Genomic DNA, 23,847 nt, shown 5'->3' with positions numbered 1-23,847 from the left:
TATTTAGTATAGGGAACAATGTAATAAATTGAGGGAATTATTTGTTAAATTAAGGGGGAGATGTATTAAATTGGGGGAACAGATGATCAAATCAAGAGAATGATTTGTTAAATTGAGGGAACAAATTATTTAAAAGAAGGAACGAATTATTTAGTAGAGGGAACAATTTATTAAACTGAGGGAATAATTTGTTAAATTAAAGGAGAAATGTATTAAATTGAGGGAACAATTTATTTAAAAGTAGGAACAAATTATTTAGTAGAGGGAACAATTTATTAAACTGAGGGAATAATTTGTTAAATTAAAGGAGAAATGTATTAAATTGAGGGAACAATTTATTTAAAAGTAGGAACAAATTATTTAGTAGAGGGAACAATTTATTAAACTGAGGGAATGATTTGTTAAATTAAAGGAGAAATGTATTAAATTGAGGGAACAATTTATGAAATTGAGGGAACAAATTATTTAAAAGAAGGAACGAATTATTTAGTAGAGGGAACAATTTATTAAACTGAGGGAATGATTTGTTAAATTAAAGGAGAAATGTATTAAATTGAGGGAAGGGACTGTAAAACTGAGCGAAGGATATATTAAATCGAGGAAAAATCTATCAAATCGAGCGTTTAAGTCTCTAAATATGATGTTTCTATGCTGATGCTTTAGTGGCTCTGTAACACACTTTGCCACACACTCCAGTAGAGTTATGTCATCCACCTCTTCCTCCAGCCCGCTCTGCTTGGCCCACATTTTCATGCGGTGGAGTGAAGGTTTGAGAAAACGGGCGTTGTTTTGTCAGACTTGGGCGTGGCCCTTCGTCCCTCGCTGCTTTCCATTGGCTGCTCAGTGGCCAGTCAGGCCTTGGCTTGTATTTCAATATTGGGCAGCAGAGGCAAAAGCGCTTTGGCTGAGCGCTGCTCTGGGCGGTCAGCTCCACTTACTTCACCCTGGCTTCACCAGAACATAAACAAAACCCAGCAGATCTGAAGTGAGCGCGGCTTTGGGCTGAACCGGGGGGGCTTTCAGCGGCAGTTGCCATCTTCGGCTTGAGGAAAAGAGGAGTTTTAAGTCACGTTTGTTTTCAAGATGGCAGACCCTCAAGAAGTTTCCTCCACAACTCCAAACGGAGTGCAAGAGGAGCCATCAGCAGCAGCAGCAGCAGCAGCAGCAGCAGCAGTAGCAGTAGCAGGAGGTGGAGGAGGAGGAGGAGGAGGAGAAGATGTGGTGGTGGTCGGGGACCTGAAGGGGAGCAGCAACGAGGCCGTAGCTAAAGAGGAACGTGTTGAAGAAGAGACTGAGGGGAAAGAGGTGGTGGAGTGTGTGAATACACAAGCCGAGGAGGCAGGTTTAGATCTAGATCCAGCTCCAGCTCATGTGGCAGAGCCGGTGGCGGAACCAGTGACAAAAGAGGAGCAAAGGGAAGAGGAGGAAAAAGAGGAGGAGGAGGAGGAGGTGGTGGTCGTGCCGACAACAGACAAAGCCGAGACTGAGCTGTCTGAGAAGAATGACTTGATTTCTTCTTCAGAGGAAATTGTTCAGAAAGAGGAGCCAGAGACGCCTGAGGAGCAGCAGGTTGTTGCAGCAGTAGCAGCAGCAGCAGCGCCAGTGCAGGAGGTCACGGCACCACCAGCAGCAGCAGCAGCAGCAGCAGCAGCAGCAGAACCCCTGAAAGCGCCTCCGGCTGAGGAGAAGCTGCAGCAGCCTGAGCAGCAGCCTGAGCAGGAGCCAGCTATCACTGCAGTGCCTGAACCTGCAGTCTCGGTTTCATCGAGTGTGGAGTTTGAGGAGCTTACATTTCCAGTAGAAAAGGAGAAAGAGGTGATAGAGGAGCATCAGGACTTCAACATTAACGTTAACGTTACTGCAGCCGGTGCAGCACCCGAGGAGACGTCCAAATCCGCCCCAGTGGAGGAGGAACCGACTCCGGCAGCCCCTGCACCATCATTATCACGTGAGTGCTGCTTGTATTTCTGTATGCTAATCGACATCGTGCTCGTGTAATCCGTCTAATCTGTGCAGAAGCCTCTGTTTTAGCCCCTAAAACCTGATCTATTGACAAGCCAGCGTTAATCACAGCAGCACCAAGCCCCCACCTACTTAGCTATAGCCAGCTTAGGAGGCAGGTTTCACTCCTAAAGGATGGGCCAGTGTGTCTTTTAATATCCTCAATTAATAATGAACACTGGATAAATAGTGCAACGATACAGACAACAGTAGATAACGATCCTGATGATGATGATGATGATGATGATGATGATCATGCATTAGTTAGCCAGCCAGCTAGCATGGCTAGCTAACGTTATGTGAAGAGAACCTGCGGCCCACCTGTTTCTGTGCCAAAAATGGCAATGAACGCTTGGATAGAGATGGCAGATCACCGTTGTGTATTAGTGGGACTGTCGTTTTATGGTTAAGACCCCTTTACGACTGTTTTCAGCCACGCTTCAGTGAATGAGGAGGGGGTCTGGCTAGCCAAAGCTAAGGGGGGCTGTTTCTGTATTGTTGGTGGGTAGCAACACTGTTCAAACAAAGGAGCTCACACCCTCTTCCAGAGGATGGCTTTGGGGGCTTGGAGAGAAGGAGAAGAGGACGTGGCCCTGATTCTGCGGTGATTTATCATTTTCTGAGATTATTTAATGTCATTTTCTCCTCTGTTTAAATTAACATAAGAGCTTAATGATTTAGCTAGCTATGTAGGCTGGGGAATCTGAAGTAAGGTTACCTGATTATTTGAGAAGGTAGCTATAGGTATGGAAGCCGGTGATTATTTCCATCAAAGCTCGGAAAAACATGGAAGTTAAATATCTGTTATGCTGTAATTTGCTCTGAATGTGTGTGTGTGTATGGGGGGGGGCAAATCCCCTGACAGGAGGCCACAAGGGCGGGGTTGGTTGAGGTTGGGGAAGTACAAAGGCGAGCTATGACTGACATGGACTGCTGAGGTCATTTCAGTAGTATGATTCAAGGCATCAGACACCAAACATTAAAGGCTTTCTTGGTAGACTAATCTGGTGGACGTCTCTCATAGTAAGTCTGAAGCGTATTGAATTGGTGGTGCAGAGGATGGTTGATGAATTAGAGCTGAAAGACACACAAAGCCACTGAGAAGTAAAGCTTAGCCTTGCCTAGGCCACATTCACCTGCCTTTTTCCAGACATGGATTAAGCCTGATTTGGTCAAAGTTTCAACACCTTTTTAGTCCAGGCTTCAATGTAATCTGAGAGTGATGCTTTCTATGTTGAATATTTGAGTTATACCGATGTAATTTCCAAAGCTAGTGTCCCATTTTACAACATTACTGTTTTCCTTGGGGAGCAGTTCATCAACACAGTCAGTGAAGGCCCAGTGTGGCTCACAAGTGCCAGTACAATGATGCTGCAAATTTCAGGGACTGCAAGCCATTGTTTCATGGGTTGTCAACTTTAACCCCTTTAACTTGATTTGGTAGACCACACCCTCAAGCAGTCCACATATCTGCTAGATGGATTTAGGGGGAAGGGCTGGAGCCTGGTTTAAAACATAGCAAAATCCTATATATAGACCAAGTGGTCCATGCTGCTGGTGGTGGTGTTCATTTCAATAGCTCCTTCTCAGTAATGCTGTAAAAAGCAATGCTTGTGAATGAATGTGCTGGGTGTGTTCTCTCCACCAATGCTTGCTCATTGGGCCTTTTGTATGCTGTATCCTGAAATTATAGTGGATGTCATGATTTGCAGTTTACTGTCTGCATGCAGATGTTTTTGTTCCATTCCATGGAGCAGGCCTACGTAGATGCTGTTTTCTGAAGTTCGCCTACGTTTTTTAAATGACAAACAAGTCGTAAAAGAACCCTTACCGTGGTCGTTAATTCAAAATGAACCGTAAGCTAGATGTTCCTTTTATATTTATGGCATTTAGCAGACACTCTTATCCAGAGTGACTTACAAGGTTACTCATATTACAAAGGTGGCCCAATGGAGTGTTAGGAGTCTGGCCCAAGGACTCTTATTGGTGTAGTGCACCATAGCCACCCAGACCAGGAATCAAACCCACATGGTGTGGTAGCTTACCAGCTAGCTTAGGTAGTGGTGTTATCTGTTGCGCCACACCAACCACAGGTGATGTCTTTGCTTTAATGGTTTACACTTCAGGTGGGTGAACTATGCAGTCAGGGACCAAGGTGCAATCTCACATCTCCTAAATATGTCCACCAAATTTGGGCATTATTTTAGGGCTGAGGTCATAAAATTGTTAGGTAATTGAACGGAACAGTTCTGAATGGAGTGGTTTCCTACCTTAGAGGAAGGTGTGTTAATGCAGGGCCTCACCAGGGGTCATCCACCGTCCTATTGCACTTTAACCCTCTTTATTAACATCAAAGTTGATGAAGTTATGGATAAAGAGAAGTAAGAAAATGATAATGTAAAATGAACCATGGTTGGTTTTTGGTGCATAAATCCACCCAAACATGAGTGGACCTGAAGTTAGAGGACAAATTTAGGTATTAATTATGTAGGTAAGGACCATTTTAATCAAGACTGTGGTCATTAATAATGTACTTAATGTCTTTAGAAGATTAACTAAAACAAAAACATTGTCTGAATAGCAGATATCTTTAGAATGCCAGCTCTGGGATGCAAGTCAGTGATCTCCATTGATCTATGTATCACGTTTTCTAATGTGGGGGTGGATGCAAATTTGTGAGTGCCTTAAGTCTACTGCATAGTCACTGTTCTTTCCTGCTTTAGGTGGGTCATGTCTTCTGGTGGCTCATAACTGTCCTTATTACACAACATTATTACTTTTCCTTTAGATGAACCCAGTCTTCCTGCCCCTGCGGCTGCCCCTGCTGCTCCATTTCCGCCTCTGATGCAATTTACTTCAGGCAAGTTCTTTCTGCATGCTACTAACACTCTACATTTCTACTTACTGTATTTGGCTTGACATTTATGTGCTTCCTTACTATTAACTATTGACTAATAACTGATTCATGCTACCATGTATGACCAATGTTTGGAGAGCAAGGCCTATGCAGAGTATTGGAGTTTTTACATTAAAAAAGTAAAAACTAATGTAAGAAAAGCTAGTTTTCTTTGTGTGATTGAGTACTTGCTTTCAGTGAATCTCATTACCGTTTAAAATGTTTAAAGCTCCAGTCAGGAATCTTTTGACATGATTTTGGTGGGAGCACTCTCCAAAGGTTTCCAAATGCAATGATGGAAAAAAATATTGACTAAAATGCTCATGCTCTTAAAGTCCTGATTGAAGTTTTACGTGTGAAAGTCTGTGAAAGATAATCTGCTTTAACCGGTTTAGGTTAAGTTAACAACAGATAATGGTCATTTTGGTCTACTGCATGTTCTCAGTGCTTGCAGATTTTCTTCATGGTGGTCTTTGAGTAGATGAGCTGTGTTATTTGTTCTGATGTATCTATATTAACATCTATCTATCTTAGAAGCAGGGAGTTCTTCTGCTTCTGTTTACCCTCTCTTCTTTCCATTCCTCTCTCTCTCCTGACTATTTGGAGGAAACCCCATGCCCCCCCATCAAGGAAGATGGTTAACATCAAGTTTGTAAAACCCAGTGCCATGAAATATGAGTTGCCAACAGGCAAATTAACTTCCCCATTTTTGTTGGTCAGAATAATATCATGGCACCTTTGGAAATCAGGCATGCACAGATATCTCATGCCCTTTCAGACCAGACAGAGAACAGAATGCCAAAACACAGGTGCTTACTCTGAAAATGTCTCTATGGTACATTTGAACGTTATATGCCAAAAGGTTGCAATCAAGAGGGATTGACCAAGAGGGTTGGGGAACATAAAACCTCCATTGGAACCGCTCCATCTCAAGTACCCTCTATGCACAAGATAACCCTTAATTAAAATTTTACCTCTAATTCAACAGAGTACGGAGATTCTTCACCCATAGCTTCACAGGACATCGACAAGATAACCATGGATTCATTCGGCAATGATTCACCGTCTAGGAGCATGTCTAGATACGAGCCAGACGTACTAAACCAGTCAGACGACGACTTAATGTTTGAAATGAAAAAACCTTTTCAAAGTTTCTCGCCTGTTGACAACCCCAGCAGTGAGTTCTCTCATTTTGGAGAAACTACAGCAGACACAAGAGCAGCAACCATGTCAGATAGTCCATCCCCAGATCTAGTCCAGAACGCTCATGATGGAGAGCTGCAAGATGAGGTACAGGACTATGAGCCATCATTTGATTCCAGGGAAGCAGCCACTGAATCACTGAGGCAACAGCTCGCTTCCTCTGACCTTTTCACAACCACTTCTAAAGAGCAAGAGGAGTCTGGTTTACCACCCTCTCTCCCAGACATCTTAAAGTCTTCTCCACTTAACCCAGACAAAGTAGACTCTGGATCGTCTGAGGGAAGCCCTGATTTCAGTCCAGTCCATAGAAGTGGAAATGATTCGCCAAATGCTCCTTTCTCCCTGTCAGGGAACAATCCGTTTGCTTTTGAAACCAAGGTTCCTTTGCTTAAGGAGATGACTGAGGAGACTGAGGCAAGAGCTGCTGCTGAAAAGGCAAAGCAAGGTGCAGAAACAAAGGTGTTAGAACAGATGTTTGGCGCCTTCGACCTTGTCAAGGAGGCTGAGATCTCTCCAAAAGGCAACGAGACCACCATTGAAGACCAAGATGATTTCAAGACTTTGGGTCAAGATTCCGTTCAGATGGTTGACAAATTTGAATGTCTTAGCTTCCCAACTGAAAAGGCCCGGGAACACTCTGATTCTGAAAGCCCCTCTGCAGATTCGCTCTCTCCGGTTTTGGAGGCCATGGCGAAAAACCCAGCAAGTTTCCAGATTGATCCTGAAAAGAACATTGTCAAGGAGGAAGATGAAGCTGCTGACGAGGTGTCAGAGCAAGAGGTGTCATCTGAAGAGTTTGAGTTTGTCGAGAAGCCTCCTCGGGGTGCCATCGATGAGTTTCTGGAAACATTAGACAACTCCAAGTTTGCCAAGGCAGCAGAAATGGTTGATGAAGAGGAGGACATGTTGCCAAACATCGCAGAAAAGCCGGTGGAGGAAGACTCCACAGTACAAGAAACAAAGAATCAAAGTTCTTACCTTCTACTCACCGAACCCTTAGATGGAGCCTCTCCAGCCAGAGGCAAGGCCGGTCTAGAATTGTCCGATTTTCAAGTGCCCTCCCAGGCTCCCTTGGCCCATTCCCCTGTGGTCAAGACCGACACGATGACCACGAAGAAAGCAGAACCGCAAGCAGTCAAGCTGCCTAGCCTGAGAGCAGGAGCAGGTAATTTAGCAGGCGATGTAGCTGCTCATTATCATTTCAAGTCATCACCTTCCCCTCATCTCCAGTCATCTTGTCGGTCTTCATTCATTTCCCTCATCTTTTTTTTGTCTCCTGCATGGTTCTTTTGTCACTCTGCATGGTCTGATAGTCATGATGCATGTATGTAGTGGTGGTAATGAATGTTTAGTTATGCATCATCCATGCATTTTCACAAACCTTTTTTGTAAAGCCCTTTACCTTTTTTGTTTTACACATTCCATGTTCCAGCATATCACTGGACAACGTTCATGTTTTGTTTTCCATAAAAGGAACAAGTTATGTTTCAATATTTAAGATGAAGATTGATTAGGGTTTGAATCAGATTAGGTTCTTTCGGTATGTACCCTTCCTTGTTTTATTTTTGTAGACAATTAAGTGTTTCCTTTGTATTTGGAGCTTAAAAAGAAGGATGTTCCTTTCTACTTTAGCACTTTTATGAGCTTTAAATTAATTTCATGGCTTTTTTTATTTTAGGGTGTTTTTATACCTTTAGTACTTGTAGTTTCCTTGGTCTGGATCAAGCAAGAAAGGGATACATTGTTGCATTTTAGTCCTGGTTTGCTTTGCATTCATACTGGCATATTTGCAATCGAACGAAAAGGGGGGGGTGGGGGTGACATATGACACGCATGACACGCAATAGCTAGGGGGAAAATAATGTGTTTAAATGACTTTAAACCTGGCTTATTAGCTTGCAGCGATAATATCAGTATAAAACCACATGTTTGCTTCAAATGAACCGCACCAGAGTCTGTTCAGACTCTCTCTCCTGCTCAGTCCTGCTTTTTTGGTGCGCACCAGAGTTTAAAAGGCAGCGTTCACACTACCCTGACGAACCATACTAAAAGAGCAGTCTCTCTGGGGTTCGTTTTAATCAAGCCAAAGCTGACCAGTCTAAACACACCCCTAAAGTACTGCTTATCTTGATTTTCTCTGAAGAGCTTATCGTAATGAACGTAATCATGAAACTTCCTGTTTTCTGTATCTCATACCAGTAGTTTAACAATCTCGTTGAGTCAGCCCGGTTTTCTCAGTGTGGTTAATAAGTCAACTGCACACAGCCCTAACAGAACTATTGCAGTGTGGATTGTGTTAAGGGTCATTTTTAGTTAGTTTTTATTCTCCATCAACACTTATGCGAGATGGACCCTTGATACATTAACCAAAGCATTTCATAAGATACTTTTCTCAAAGCTGTAAAGCTAGTCCGATTAGCAGTCACAGAAATCTCCTATGTACTACAGGTTGCCAGGGCTGTACGAATCCACATGCCTGCATTGCAACACCAGGTCATCAGGAGAAGATAGATGGTTTATACACCAGTGTTGCCTCATTTGTTTGACATGAAGCACTTTGTTGGTTACATCAGCGAGTGCGCATTGCCTGGTGGCAGGTTTATTTGAGCATGGGTAGTCTTGGCCCTCAAGACCACACCTTGAAGTGGACACCTTTGGAATGGACCTTGTACCTCAGATTTGCCTAAAATCTGTTTATTCAGGACCATTGAGCTCTGTTAGACTGTGACTACCATAACCTGATTGTTAAAAAAAAAACAAAAAAAAAAACAGGCAGGCAGTGGAGCAAAGGTCCCTTTTTGTCTTTGGTAGAGGCGCCCTCTAGTGGACGTCCCTGTAAACTGATTACATTATGCTAGAATATTGCGCACTGTCTGGCAGTTGAAAAATGTACATGCTCAGTTATCATTGCTTTTATGTGCAAGTTTCAACTCTTGTGATGGATTGAGTGCATTGGCAGAATACCCATGTGTTTTTCATATTACATGTTTTAAAAATTAATAATTAAGGGTAATATAGTCTATATTTTTAGTTACAAGGTGGTGCTTACATTTTATGTGTATATATAAAAAAAGCCTCTTGTCATGTCCTAGTATCTTTGTGGGAGAGTGTGTGGAGAAGGTGGAGATCTGTGTTTGCAGATGTAAATGTTAAGTAGAAGGGTGTGTGTATATGAGGGGGTGGGAGGAGAAACCAAGAGAGGGGGAGTGTGTGTGCGAGTGTGCGCAAGGGGGAAATAGAGTCGCTGCGTCAGTGCATTTAGTGGTTCCCCGAGCCAGCAGACAGTCAGCTGACCTCAGTCCCGCAGCCTGAGAGGCAGAGAGCGCGAGCAAGCAAGAGGGAGAGAGAGAGAAAGAGAGAGAGAGAGAGAGAGAGCGCGTGCTGCAGTCACCTTACTTGAGGGAGCTTTCCTTCTCGTCGTTCCAACACTCGGGCTCCCCCCCTCCCACCTCGCCCCGCCCGCCCGCCACTGCAGCCCGACGCTCCTTAACTCAGCTTGGAATGCCAAGCTGATCCCCTGCAGACCGGCCCTTACCATCCACAGGGAAAGCTATGGACAATACGGACAGCCAGCCTTCACCTCACTGGAAAGACCAGGGTACAGAAGCGTTGATTTGCATTGGTTAGACACGTCTTCTCAGGCTAGTTTAAAGGTGACTTCTGAAGTTCTCGGTGGAGGTGGGATTAAGTAGAACTTGAGCTGTTGCTTATTCTGTAAAGTGTTTAATAGCGGTGTCGTATGTCAGTCATGTGGGGAGCGTTTGCTTAGTTGTGCAGTTTGAGATTTGCATGTTTTATTGGTGTTTGCATTTCTAAAGGCTTCTACTTTAGACTTCTGTATGGAGAATGTTCTTGCATGCCTCATGGACCTTTGCACTCAGTATGGCTTGGCTGTGATGACCGCTATGGTGGTGTTCAAAGGTTCTGGGTGAGGTAGGCTGATCTGTGCCAAAAGTATCTGCAGATGTGACGAATTCTCTAAGAACAGCCAGTTCTCTTTACTGCAACTAGCCCATACTGTAGTTTTAGATGGTCCTAAGATGGCCCTGGTGTCCCATGAGTGAAATTCTGGCATTTTTTTCAGTTTTGTTTCCCATTGAGAGTCTGGAGAGTCTTCTTGACTAACAAGTTCCCTTTTTAGCCAACAAATGAGGCATGTCTTCATTTCTAATGATTTCTATATGTTTATTGAGCTTTCTCCTACTTTTGGTATTTTGTGTCTGCTGACCATCATGAGTGTTGCCTTTTGAGACAGAACTAAAGATGCTGTGTCACAATTGACTCGCATTGCAACAGTGAGGGCATTGTGCTCAGGGTCAGCTCTATCTACCACTATAAGATGATATCATTTTTAAGTATGTTGTCATAAAGGAGCAAAGCGTTGTTACCCTAGTGTCTTCAGTAAATGCAGAAAGTTCGCTTTTCTTTGAGTGACAGGTTCAAAGGAATATTGGCCTTTATGTGCTGTAAAGGGCCTGTATTCTACATTTTTGTGTATTTTGTTTTCCTGATTACCACTTGTTTATACCACAAATGTCAATACCAAAAAAAACTTGCACTATCAGGCCAGTTTTCCACTTTTTTGAGCTTAGAATCAAATGGGCTGTTGATGCTGTCCTTAAGAGTGATGCATGTAAATGATCTCTGCTTTGATTGGCTGCCTGGTAGTGTAACTCAATCAAAAAGAAGCCCCCCACATCATGTATAAAAAGGTCTATATAAATTTTTTATTATTATATTTTTATTCTAAGCAGGATGTTTTTGCAGTTAGGTTTCCTTATATGGATAATACAAATATTTAATTAAAATACATGATATTTATAAATATATAAATATAAATACAAATATTTAAATAAAGTCTCTTTAAGAGTGATCTATGCAAATGATGTTCTGGTTGACTGCCTGGTAGAGTGACTCATTTAGAAAGAAACCCACGTTCAGACGTAACTTTAGGGTTAATGCGTGGACTACAGGTCGAATATGTATATGAGGCAGGCCTATGTCAATTTATTGTTTTTTTATGACCTCCCAAAAGCAGTGAATTCAAAAGGCTGTTTTGGCAGCTTACTTTTCATTAATGTTTTCATAAATGAGGTAATAGTACATATGACATATTTTGAAAAGTAGTTTGTTTTCCATGGGTACTATGGGAGTATTATGAATTGGATTGCTGTTATGGTGCCGCGACACTTGAGCAAACTCGAAGCATGCATACAATTTGCATTCATATTAAAATGTGAAGGATGGGGTTAATCGGTTTATTCGGATTCACTTCAGTCACTTGCAGCATTTACATACGCTGTTAAGGGGTGTTTGAATTGTCTGAGGGCCTGGTATCTTGGGATTAGCTGACCTCTTGCTGTCAGGGACCCTGATGCAGTTTTGGGACTGGTTTAGAGACTTTGGTACAGGGATTGCTGTTACACTCCACTACCTGAACGTGTGCTCATGGTTTCAGATTGAGAAGCCGTGCTGGTCTACTAGACTTGATACTTCAACAGCCAAAGTTACATTAAAGGGCCACTATCATGGGATTTATTTATTTATTTAATTCATTCATTCATTTTAAAATACAGTTTGCATGCCTGTGTTGTGAGGTCACAAAATCCTTGCCATCTACCTATCTTAATCAATACAGTAGGTTTGTGAATGAGGCACTGAATAGGGTAGCCAATCAGAAGAGTGTCCATTTACATGCTGGTCTTAAAGCCACAGTAAGCAGCTTGTTTACTTCAAAGGGATGTTCACGTTAATTACGATTAATTATGACGTTTTTGGTTCACAAACACACGTCATAAGTGACTATAAATAAGTAGGATGCAGGCTCCTTAATAACACCTACAGTATTTGATTGCAGATTTGCAGAATTAATGTAGTCTGACCGTGTGTGAGTGTGAGCGAGCGACAGTGCGTCGTTGCCGTGTATGTAAGCGTGTAAACGCATTGTTACTGGTGAGCGTGTCGTCACCGTGCGCGCGCATGCGCCTTCGCGCTCCCTCCGCCGTCCCAGCAGGAAGTACGCTCGCGCTCTCTCGCGCTGCTGTGTACCTTTGCGTCCCGGAGCTTCAGGCGGCGCAAGATGGACGCAGATCGGGGTCAGTGAGTCTTTAATTTTACCCACAGATCATCTCTGGCTCCTTCAGATACGTACCTTAACCTACCTAGACGTTCTGCGTGCGCTGTCTAGAAATGGAGCAGTAGTGCTAGCTAGCGCTCGCCTTCCACACCCCCCCCCCACCCTACCCCACGGTGCTGGTGCAGATGCACGCGGGAGAGGACGGGAGCGGGTTTCCTGCTGCACACAGGCTGCTCCGTTATTTTTAGCCTGCTCAGAGCTGCGCCGTGCTTACCATATGTAGGCAATCCTACCGGGAGAGGCTAAAGCCTTTCACTACGCGAGACGGGTGTATGTGTGTGTGTGTGTGTGTGCGTGAGTAAGAGAGAGGGAATGTGTGCGCGATTGACACGAAAAGACAGAACACGTGCAAAGCAACAAGTGCACGCAACGATCAAACGGCCGTTATTCTTTAGATCGCCGCCGTTTGTGATGTAACAATGCAGGCGTCACGATAGAGTAATGATGATGTAATAATGCAGTGATGCAACAATGCCGTTTTGACGCGCATTCTCTTATCGAACGCCGCTGCTCGCTACATTCAGATGTACAGTACGTTCAGTTTGCGCCACCCATAGCCGTCCGCCAGCCACCCAGCCGCCCTCCATATTTGTCTCAATGTTACACTTGCCTTCCATGTCGAGAGACGTCAAGCGGTCAAAAAATAACCTCTTTCAGATCTAATTCTGGACTGACCTGCCCGGAATTGCCCACCTCACCCAAGGCTAGCTGTCACGAGCAGAAGTGAAGTTCATCTTAGAAGTGACAGGGAATGACAGAAAGCACGTTTTCTCTGGTTATGATGCCTTAAGTGGACATCCGCTGTTTTTGTTTTTGCAGCGCTTGTGTAATATTAAATGTTAAGTTTGATGTCTAGAGGACCTCTCTCTCTCCAGAGCACAGCAGCACTTCGGCCGACCCCCAGACGTGGTGGGTTAAAGGCCGACCATTGAAGACATTGATTTGTGTGGACTGTCGTAAAGGCTGTGCGAGATTAGCCACAGTCTACAAACTGCCTCACAAGTGACAATCCTCGGAGTCCAAGCATTGGTGCCTTTAGGAAGCCGGAAGAACAGTGTTTTAGGAGCAGTGTCAATGTGGGCTCTCAAAAGATGATCTCTAACCAAGTCAGAATATTTAGAAAGCTGTACCATGTTTGAATAGTTGTTGACCTGGTCATTTTTGTATGCAGAAATTTAGAAAAACCAGTGGAATTCCCCTTTAACCCACAGGGATCGGAGTTCTGTTCTGCTGGTTTGTGCTTTTGAGTGAACAGCTGTCCCTCTGAAAGAAGACCGGGATTAAGCTGAGAGAGATGTGATGAGCACACAGCTCTGGTTAGGGTCAGGGTCTGGTCATTTTTTCCAGGGTGAGGAGAGGTTCATATGGGTATAAAGTGGATCCAGTCCAACCCTCCCTATTTTTTTTTTTTTTTTTAAGCCAAATTAGGTCAGGGGAGTAGATAAGCGACATGCCTGCAGCCAAAAATATGGATCTTTTTGGCTTTGGCTTGCTTTTTTATTATTATTATTTATTTATTTGCCCAACCACAGTACAAAGTGGATTAACCCTTAGAACCATCATCTATTTTTACTTCATTTTTTAAAATATATTTTCTCTAATTCTCATATCATTAGTTAGAGTGGGTAGTAGACTGCTGATATGAGTGTTGATCATGTCTAAGCAAATCTATTCCATTGTGTTCCAAAAAGACTTATACTCTACATGTTCATTTGAAAGAGGAAGAACATGTTGAGGTCAGATTTTATTTTTAAGGTAGACTTTCCTTGGTAAAATAAGTGAACCATAAAATGGCTATTCTTAGGTCATATTGTGTTACATATTTGGCATGCAGAGTTCAGAGGTTAGGTATTTTTGTACTCTATTATTGGACTTGTGACTTTGAGCTACTCGTCCTAGATCAAATGAGTACTTGAGAGTATCTGTGTTGAATACATTTTGACAAGTAATAAAAAAAAAAGTCGTTCACATAGTCTTTTTGTTTGACTTATTTTTATTATTTTATTTAATTAACATATTTTGTTATGTTCCTTGACATACCCTCACCTCACCAGATCCTAGTCCACATAATCATAAAGACAAAAGAAGGGTCAAACTTAGATGCTGGGTGCCATATGTGTATATATATATATATATATATATATATATATATATATATATATATATATATATATTTATATGCTAAGTATTGCAGACTAGGCTCATGACTATCTGAATAATCAGTGAATAATATGTGAAATAACAAGATCATATCCAGCTTCTGGTACAGCGTGTTAAAGGCAAATCTAGTAAATTATCTGAAACAGGATATTTAATGTATCTTCTTGTCAAAAAAGGAGCAATTTTGGGCTTATTGTTTCCACCTACTGCTCAAGTTTGACCCCTATTTTATTAAAAAGTGGAATTGCTTTGCTTAGTTTGCACAGTGGTTATGAGCCTTTTGTTCTTGTATTCCAGTGGTGGACCTCCTGTACTGGCGTGATGTGAAGAACACAGGGGTTGTGTTCGGAGCCAGCCTCCTGCTCCTGCTCTCCCTCAGTGTGTGCAGCATCATCAGTGTTCTCTCCTATGTGGCGTTGGCCCTCCTCTCCGTCACCATCACATTCAGGATATACAAGGGTATCCTGCAGGCCATCCAGAAATCTGATGAAGGGCACCCATTCAAGTGAGTGATGGTGTTTGGGGTGGGGACATGCAATGTGCTTAAATTAGATATTCGATCAGTGAATGGATATTTTGTTAACCGCTGGGTAGGAAGAAAACAAAGACTAGGACGGATGTCAATATATTAAAACACATTTTAAATACATGTACATTTTCCATGTTATTTTTCTTCTGTATATCAGATGATGCAACATCACAAAAATCCCAACATGCCTGGAGTAGACATGTCTATGATGACAATTTTAGTTCATAAAAAATTCTCTGTTCTGACCTAAAACAGCCAAATTACTCAGTTGTCTTGCTGCCTAGCTGATTTTATTAGTAACTTGCACTAGGTTGGACTTCCATTAAATCAAAAATTACATAATCAAGGTGAATTTGAAGCTTCTGAAGAAACATGCATATGCATGTCTACAATTACTTAGTTAGTTAGTAGAGTCAAGCGAAGCTTCCAGTCACATTGGATGTGAAAATCTAAGCAAAAGCACATGTGCAAGTGCACAGTCTTAACAATATCAAGTTTACCCATCTAGCTATAAACAGACATTACATCAGTGCTGTCCTCTAGGCATGTTACAGTACAATGTTAGAACGTGGAGCTTCACAAGATTTATGAGGTGTCTAAATAGACACACAGGGTTTTTCTTATATATTTTTGTATTACCTCAATGAACCCAAATCATTCTGCTTCCTGTGATATGAATGTGGAGTCTAACTATTTATAAAATAAATCAGTTATGCAAAATAAAAAATGTGGTGCTGGTAATGTGCTAATTGAGAATGTTATTACTGCGCAGATATTTTTTGCTTGCTTTGGCTTTTTAAGATGTTTTGCTTAGCAGCGAGGTGTGTGTATGTACGTTTGAGGATCTTCGATCATGGCTTATCTGTTTTCCTGGCAGCTATGCAAACTAAGCCTGGCTCTTGACGTCTCATGAGCCACTCATTACGATCAAATAAGCTGCCGGCTTTAGCATAGAAAAAACCGATTGGCCTCCCCTCCCACTAAGCTGGATTATGACACCTCATATTTCTCCAGCATCTCCGTAGAAAGTAATTGCTGAATTGCAAAGATGTCAACAAGTGTCCTGTCCAAAAGCTATGGTCAACAGTGATGCTTGCATGTGGTCGGGTGAATGGTGAACCTGAAGACTTAATGATGGGTTTTTGTCTGTGTAGGCAGTACCTGGACCAGGATGTTGCTTTGCCTGCACAGTTGGTCCATAAATACAGCGACATAGCCCTCGGGCGGATCAATTCCACCATTATTGAGCTGCGCCGTCTGTTCCTGGTCGAGGACTTGGTCGATTCTCTCAAGGTGAGGGTCCTTTTCTCAGTCATGTCATTTTTACTGGGGAAAGTACTGTAACTTCTAATCAAAGGCAAGATCTGTAACTGGATGAACGCAGAGCTGTAGTCCTGTTCACACTAATGAAACAAAAAAGCTATCTTGTCAGGTTGTCAGTTTGAGAATTTACACAGATACTTGCTGTGCTGTACCAGTCGGCCAGTTGGATAAAGCCAATTCAGCTTGAAAAGTGAGGCAACAAGATTTCCTTATGTACACTAACTTGACAACATAGTAGAACACAAAGATTGTAGCAGCTACTATTAGTAGGTGATTGCCATGTTGACTGGTGAGCTGGTTGTCCCCTGTGAAGAAAATAATTGCTCAACTTTAGCCATATGTAACTCTCTTATGCACACATCTTTGCCTTTTTGTTTCAGCTTATAAATTTCAGTGATAAATTCCCTTTTCAATAGATTCGCTTTGGGCAGAACTCATATCGAGGTCTGATCTGTGATTCTGATCTGTGTGGCTGAACCATGACTGTTTCTTACTGTGCATCATGACTGGCACAGGTTCCTAAGCTCATTAATCATAGCCTGGGTCTGGGAATCTTTTTTTTTTTTTTTTTTTTTTTTCTTTAAACACTAAATTTCCTAAAAGATTACTTTTTTAAAATTAATTTGGTTCATTTATAACACCTGGTCATTTAAACATAACGTGTCCTGCAAAAAAAACTCATTGTGGTGTATATTGTGTGTTTTTTGCACCAAGCTACCAAATCACAGCATTATGGTTAACTTTACACCGTTTAATTAGCATCTAGCACCTTATCTTCATGTTCTACATGATTGAGTCCATAGAGGTCTGGTCTTCAATGTTTGTTCTGTTATATTCGCAATAAGACGCACAGCTTTAATTTCCGTTGTGTTGTTTCTTTCTACTTCCAGTTTGCTGTGTTCATGTGGATTCTGACGTATGTTGGTGCCTTGTTTAATGGACTCACTATTCTCATTCTGGGTAAGGCCTGTTCAAGCACATGGATTTTGACCAGAGGTTTGGGTTAATAAGTAATTCATTAATAAAAACATCCACTGCCACTGCAGTTCTTTGTAGAAATTTTAACGCACAGTGATCTGCATTTAGTTAAACTTTTCCTGTCGCAATGTAGTTATTCATTAGTGGGCTTAACATTGACTTGCTCTTCATTTTTAAACCCATGATTGGGTCCATATAAAACCCAGTAAATCCAGAAGTCTAATTTTCAGCCTTCCGACTTCTTGACTGGCCTAATCTATCAAGCCAGATTCTCTGGTGTGCTTAATATCAAACAGGGTGCCAGTCATTAGGATTAGCATTTACATTGAGAGGAAAATTGTCTTTCTTCCGTCATTCTCAGACACATTAGCTACTTGGGTGTCTGCATAATTGCAAGCTAGAGATAAGTGATTTGCATATTCCTGTGAGAACATTGAGGTAATTTGAAAAGACACTACAGGCAGGCTTCACACCCTCGAGTGATTTGATGGCATTCCTGAGTTGTGATACTGTTGTGTAACCGTGAAAGGCTTGCTGTACTGGGCATTGGTCATGGCAAGGCCAAGATGCTGACTTCCCAGTTTTAATTTCATTTTTAGAGAGATGGTGATCTTGTATCTCTCTGAGCTGCAATCATAGCAAAGAGTTTCTATCTAGTGCTGATAATGGGTTCTTTGACCTAACACAAAAGTGGAACTCTAACCCTTTTAAAAAAAGGTTATATAAAGAACTGTCTACAAGGGGGTTTACCTGTGTTTGAGGAACCATTCAACCAGTCAAGGAACCATTTAAGGGTTTAAGCATTCATAGAACCATTGCACTCTTTAGAAGGCTTCTTTGTGGGTTCTTGAGTAAAAGCAGTGGTTCTCTGTAGAACCATGACAACACTTTGGATTAGAGCTGGACAATATGACAATATTTTATTGTGTTGTGATCAATTTTATCATGATGACGATATGCTTTTCTTAGCATATTGAGGATACTGTTAGTGCTTAATACACACTGATCAGCTGCAGGTTTCATTACTAACAGTGTGATTAGACTGGTTTAATTAGATGAAGTGCAGAAGATGTTGAATAAAAATTACTCACTATTCAGTATGGGAGGGTATCTGAAAGGTAGTTTATAAGAATCTGTTGTTACTGATGTCTTTAGTTTATGATTACATGTATTGTGTATATTGTGTATCGTGACAAGTTTTTAAATATCGTGATATAGTATGTTTACCATATCCCCCAGCCCTACTTTGGATGTATTATTGATTGTTTGGATTGGTGGAGAAGATCACCAGATCTCACCCCAAGGGCTCCTCGACTCACAAGTCAAAGAATGCTTTCTTTTTCAATACTATACAGAACATTGTGCTTCGAGTATATGTTATCTTTAGACAGCACCCAGGGGAAAATATGCGGTGGGTAATTTAGTGGGTTTCTGGGTAAGTGGAACATGCTCTGCTTGCCTGGTGGTTACCATGGTGAACTGAAAGGCTCAAGACCTGAATGTTTTTTTCTGATATGTTTCTTTTAACCTTTCAGGTCTGGTTGGTGCGTTCACTTGCCCAATGGTCTATGAAAAACATCAGGTAAGAATTTTCATAGTGACTGTGTTCCTGATAAAGAAACGGTTAGGTGGTTAGGTGAATATTTTCTAAATGCTGTTGGAGGGGATTTCCATCAGATAAACAGCTAGTGTAAGCACTGCAAAGCAGTGTTGGCAGTTTTAACAGATATTTCTATTGTATATCTCTCTTCTGCACTATGTCAGTTTTACCTGTTTTAATAGTTAAAACAAAAATAAAATAAAATAAAACATATGGCTGCTGTCCAACGAAAAATCTCCAAAATTGTGACTTTACAGGAAAAGGCAAAATGCTCTTAATTTTGATCGGTTCATCCAGAATTATTTACATAGTTTTCAGAGTAGCTACAGGGTTCAAACCATGGAGAAAACTAAAAACATGACAAAAATGGAGATGCATGTTTTTCACTGGACAGCAGTGATATGGACATTACGTTTTGCATGTGTAGCTGTTTATTTATAAGTGATGTTGAATACCAAGCTATGTAATTTTTAACACTACTTGTAAATAGTGCTGTCATCATCAATTACATAAATTATAATTATACATAGTAATTAAGTAATCTACCTCTTATTTTGGCTAGTAGGTGGTGTTGGAAATCATGCCTTGTTTTTTACCTTCTGTTTATGTTAATGATGGTGCTGCCACTTGGTTATATTAGTAATTTATTAACATTTTGAATTGATCAGTAAGAGACTATAGTTCACATTTTAGAGTGTACAAAATACATTATTTAATAAAGATAAACAAGTTGAAATAAATGTCTATTTTTTACTGTAGGAAAGTCCAGTAGAATCTAAAAAGAATATGCACAGTCATCCTGTAAAATGCCATCTAGTCATTGCAGAAAGTAGACCAACTTTGAGTGAGTGATTGATGGTGACAGCCCAAGAATTGATTTCTCTCTGGGGGATCATATGATAAGGCTGCTCTATCAGTCACAAAACAGCAGCATTTGCAGTCTATTACAATAGTTAGTGATCTCATTAAAAAAGGCATGTTAGTCATCGAAATTGTGTTTATTCAAGCAGAACAGCCAGTTTGCAAAATGTTTATCCAGCCCCCACTAGGGGGATACTCAACCTATTTCTCACAGTAAATGAACAAACAAACAAAAGCTTAACCATCTTAACTCTTCTTGTTTTAAGAACGACCCATTTTTGCAAATTCATCTGCAAAAGGTACTTGAATGTACTAGTTTGTCGGTTTAGAGGAGAACTGAAAAGTTTGTGTAAAATCAGTTTTGTTTCATTGTCACATAAACAGGTTCCTTTAGACATAGAACCTGTGCAAGTACATCCTCCTGTTCTTATCATTCCTTTCTCGTAGCATGTGGTTTGTGTTTTAATCCTGTTTCAAACAACATGCACAAATAGAACTTTGTACCTCTTAGTAAATTTCCTGTAACCTCCCTCTTACCGGTTTGTGACATTTAGTGTGATTTGGTAATGTTATAAAAATTTTTCTTTATACATACATACATATATATGCTATGTCTGCTTAATCTCCTACAGACGCAAATTGACCATTATGTTGCCCTGGTAAACAACCAGATCAAGGACGTCGTTGGAAAGTAAGTTTAATTTGTCATTGTTGTTTCCTAATGTTAGTTTTTATTTCTATATCTTTATTTGTAGCAAAAAATGTTATACAAATATTTTTCTCAACCTTATGTGATTCTTTATAGAACATTATTAACATGTTGTAATTGGTCTAAAGTCACAATCTTGGAGGAACATCCAGCGGTGCACACTTATTCATGCACAATATTTTCAACACTTAACCCACAACCAGTGGTCATTATGTAGGGAATGCTAGGGTACTTGCAGTCCTTGGATGACAAAACACTTTAGCGCTATCCTTTGGTCTGGCTCAGAAAAATAAAAGTTCTGTGGAGCATCTCAATACCTGCCACTCTGTACTCTTTAAAAACAAAATCCTCAAAAATACAACCCCTAGCATTTATATTTTACATACATTTGAGTGTGGGTGAGTGCATAGCATAAGCCCCACCAATATACTCTTGACAGGCTGTCCCCAGATGCCTGGTTTTGATTATTAATATGTAATGATGTCATGGCTTCCAAGTGGTGCGCTCTGCTTACTTGTATGTATTGATTAAGCCTTGGCTACATCTGTGGTGGTGCCACGGCCATCCATGATTGAGTGTCCTTGGGAGACTAATTAGCTTTGGTCTGTCTGGGTGGGTAGAATGACCCCCTCCCTCTCCTCATCAATTGCGCGATGCTACAGAACAGGCAGTTGCGTTTTTCCTCCAAGTTGGGTGGAGGTGTCCAATGATGAGCTCTTGATTGCAGTTGGCTGACTATGTAAAGCAGAGGAAGCACCCTTGTGCTTCTAGTGTTGGTAGCATCGTGCATTTGGGGAGTCCTAACTTCTATATAACTTTGTCTTACAGTCGGATTCATTTAAGATTGTGTAACATTTTGGATATGAACACTTATGGATCTTGTCTCACTCACTTGTATTGTTTCTGCAGGATCCAGGCTAAAATTCCTGGCGCAAAGAAGAAGGCTGAGTGAACAATGAAGGGCGTTTGTGCTTGAAGGAGTTGGTCACGTTTAGGCTAGTGGGGTTGCTCTGAGCATCAGGGTGTGGTTCCCTCCTCTACACTGTTATTTTCATACATCTCTCTTTCTCTCCTACTGAATCTCTCACACCCTGTGGAAAACTGCTTACAATTCCCCCTTTTTGTTTCTTCTCTTTTCTTCCTTTCCGCCCGAAAATGTCACTACGATGAAGTTGTTAAACCATTTGAGCCACTACATAATTTTCTTGAGACACGGCGTGATCTAAATGAGCGAATAACCATCTTTACTCTGTCACACACCTCTAAGCAAGAAATAGTATTCCATGACCTGGTTCTGTTATTTTCTAAAACCCCATGTACTTCAGAAATAATTTAAATATTTGTTTGTTTTTTAAATGAGGGAGCGTTTAATGGTACCTTTTTTTTTTTTTTTTTTTTTGGGCAAAAAGAAACTCGGTATCAGTCCATTTTTGGTATAATTTAGTGTTACTGTGATTGTACTGTTTTATTGATTAACTGTGTAGACTTTCACAAAGCTTCTCGCTCTTTCAAGTGGCTCTTGTGTTAAACTACTAGCAAAGAGTTACTCCATAGCACTTCATGCTTCTGAGTATTTCTAGGCAAATAGAGTCTTGCAAGATAAGAGCATATATCGAGACATCATTTCACCTCATTGCAGCTATATAGTGAAATCTCTGGAAGAACACGTTTACAAGCGTTGACTTAAAAAAAAAATAATAATAAAAAAAATATTTAAAGTCGTTTTTCTGTGGACCCAATACCTTCAGCTGCAAAGTTATGTAACATGAAATCTTAAAGCATTGTTTGTTATGCAAGTAATTGTGAATGATAACTTCATACAGTCGTGGTGAACTCAGTGGAATGCATTGTGAAATGTAAACAAGCACCAATAAAGCTTCTAGACGAATGACTCCCCTTCATTTATGTGTTATGATGATGTTGAAGCCAAAAAGGTAGTATAGCCAAGGCCAGCTGATGGAGTTAAAAACATGACCATAAAAGACTTCTCCACAAACTGGGGCCAATGGGACAAAAAAGTTTTTGGGCAGTGTGGTGCTACCATTACCGCTACCAAGTGCTGATTGGTTGGTGAGCTGATCAGCCCATTGACTGAGAAAAGTGGTTTGCCCTTACCAAGGTCATGACTGGACATGATGCCAACTGGAGTCTCCGAATGGCTGTACTGTTCACGCTACATGAGTGTGATCAGTAGTGACCTGTTATGTGTACATTATGAAGTGTGCAGTGCAGAAGTGGACACAGATGAGGCTCACAGACACCTTTCACTCATGGAGATCTGAAAATGTGGGTCTCGCAGGTCCTGGAAAGTCAAGAAGAAAACCTGGAAAGTTAGAGGCTGTTTTTCTAGTCATGGAAAACTATTAGTTAATTTAGTTACATCTAGCAGCCATGTGTCTAAAACTAAGTTATACTGTATATTGTATAATAATATTTGAATTTTTTTTTAAGCAATGCACTTCCCATAGTGCCGTGGTACCTTTTAGCTCAGAAAGGGTTTATTAATTGGATGATTTGCTGGATCAGGTTTATTAAAACTAGCGGAAACAAAATATCAGACTGTTCTGTGTTGAGTCGAGTGCGTTTGTCTGTATAAAAAGAAAAATGTCCATTTACAAATTAGGATTTTGTACAACAACTCCAAACATCCTCATTCATGTTGGACTCTGTTGAAGCGCCTTCTAGCCTGTAACCAACCTGGATGACTGGGTGGCAGTAGACACTGGGGTTTGATTTAAGGGTATCAAAGAGTCTTTGGACAAGCTGTCTATATTCACCTACCTCTGTAACATTAAATGAAATTAAATTGTCACTCTGGATAAGAGCGTCAGTCAAATGCTTTGAATGCAAATGTTAAACATGCTGCTTATTCAGCCTTGATTCATGATTGATTTATGAAGTTGATGGAATGAATTGTTAAATTGAGGGAATTATACTAAACTAACTTGACAAATTGGTAATTTAAGGGAACCTTTTTTAAATTGAAGGAATGATTTATTAAATTGAGGGAATGATTAATTAAATTAATAGAATGGTTTATTAAATTGAATGAACGATTTATTAAATTGAAGGAACAAATTAAATTAAAGGAATTATTTGAAGGAACAATTTATTAAATTAATAGAATGGTTTATTAAATTGAACAAACGATTTATTAAATTAAAGGAATTATTTATTAAATTGAAGGAACAAATTAAATTAAAGGAATTATTTGAGGGAACAATTTATTAAGTTAATGGAATGGTTTATTAAATTGAACGAACGATTTATGAAATTGAAGGAATGATTTATTAAATTAAAGGAATTATTTATTCAATTGAAGGAACAAATTAAATTAAAGGCATTATTTGAGGGAACAATTTATTAAGTTAATAGAATGGTTTATTAAATTGAACAAACGATTTATTAAATTGAAGGAATTATTTCTTAAATTAAATAATTATTGATTAAA

General features: G+C 40.6%; 1 protein-coding gene across 6 annotated transcripts; it reads left to right on the top strand.

The window, feature by feature from the left end:
- The first annotated feature begins 878 nt into the window (after positions 1 to 878).
- Positions 879 to 22,284, top strand: rtn4b (reticulon 4b). Of its 6 annotated transcripts, none has more exons than XM_072669809.1 (9): positions 879 to 1,948; positions 4,790 to 4,861; positions 5,886 to 7,265; positions 14,694 to 14,901; positions 16,080 to 16,218; positions 17,139 to 17,208; positions 18,762 to 18,808; positions 20,320 to 20,378; positions 21,306 to 22,284. In XM_072669809.1, exons 1-9 carry the CDS (start codon positions 1,084 to 1,086, stop codon positions 21,346 to 21,348), a joined length of 2,883 nt encoding a protein of 960 aa, XP_072525910.1. In that variant the 5' UTR covers positions 879 to 1,083; the 3' UTR covers positions 21,349 to 22,284. The 6 variants fall into 6 exon arrangements, with proteins under 6 accessions (XP_072525910.1, XP_072525912.1, XP_072525913.1 ...); XM_072669810.1 differs by lacking the exon at positions 879 to 1,948 and adding an exon at positions 2,381 to 2,605; XM_072669811.1 differs by lacking the exon at positions 5,886 to 7,265 and having other exon boundaries at positions 882 to 1,948.
- The last annotated feature ends 1,563 nt before the right edge of the window (positions 22,285 to 23,847 follow it).

The sequence above is a fragment of the Salminus brasiliensis genome, chromosome 24 (genome assembly GCF_030463535.1).
Source record: "Salminus brasiliensis chromosome 24, fSalBra1.hap2, whole genome shotgun sequence".
Lineage (NCBI taxonomy): Eukaryota > Metazoa > Chordata > Actinopteri > Characiformes > Bryconidae > Salminus > Salminus brasiliensis.
The sequence above is the reverse complement of the archived record's forward strand: the minus strand, read 5'-3'. Positions and strand labels throughout refer to the sequence as shown.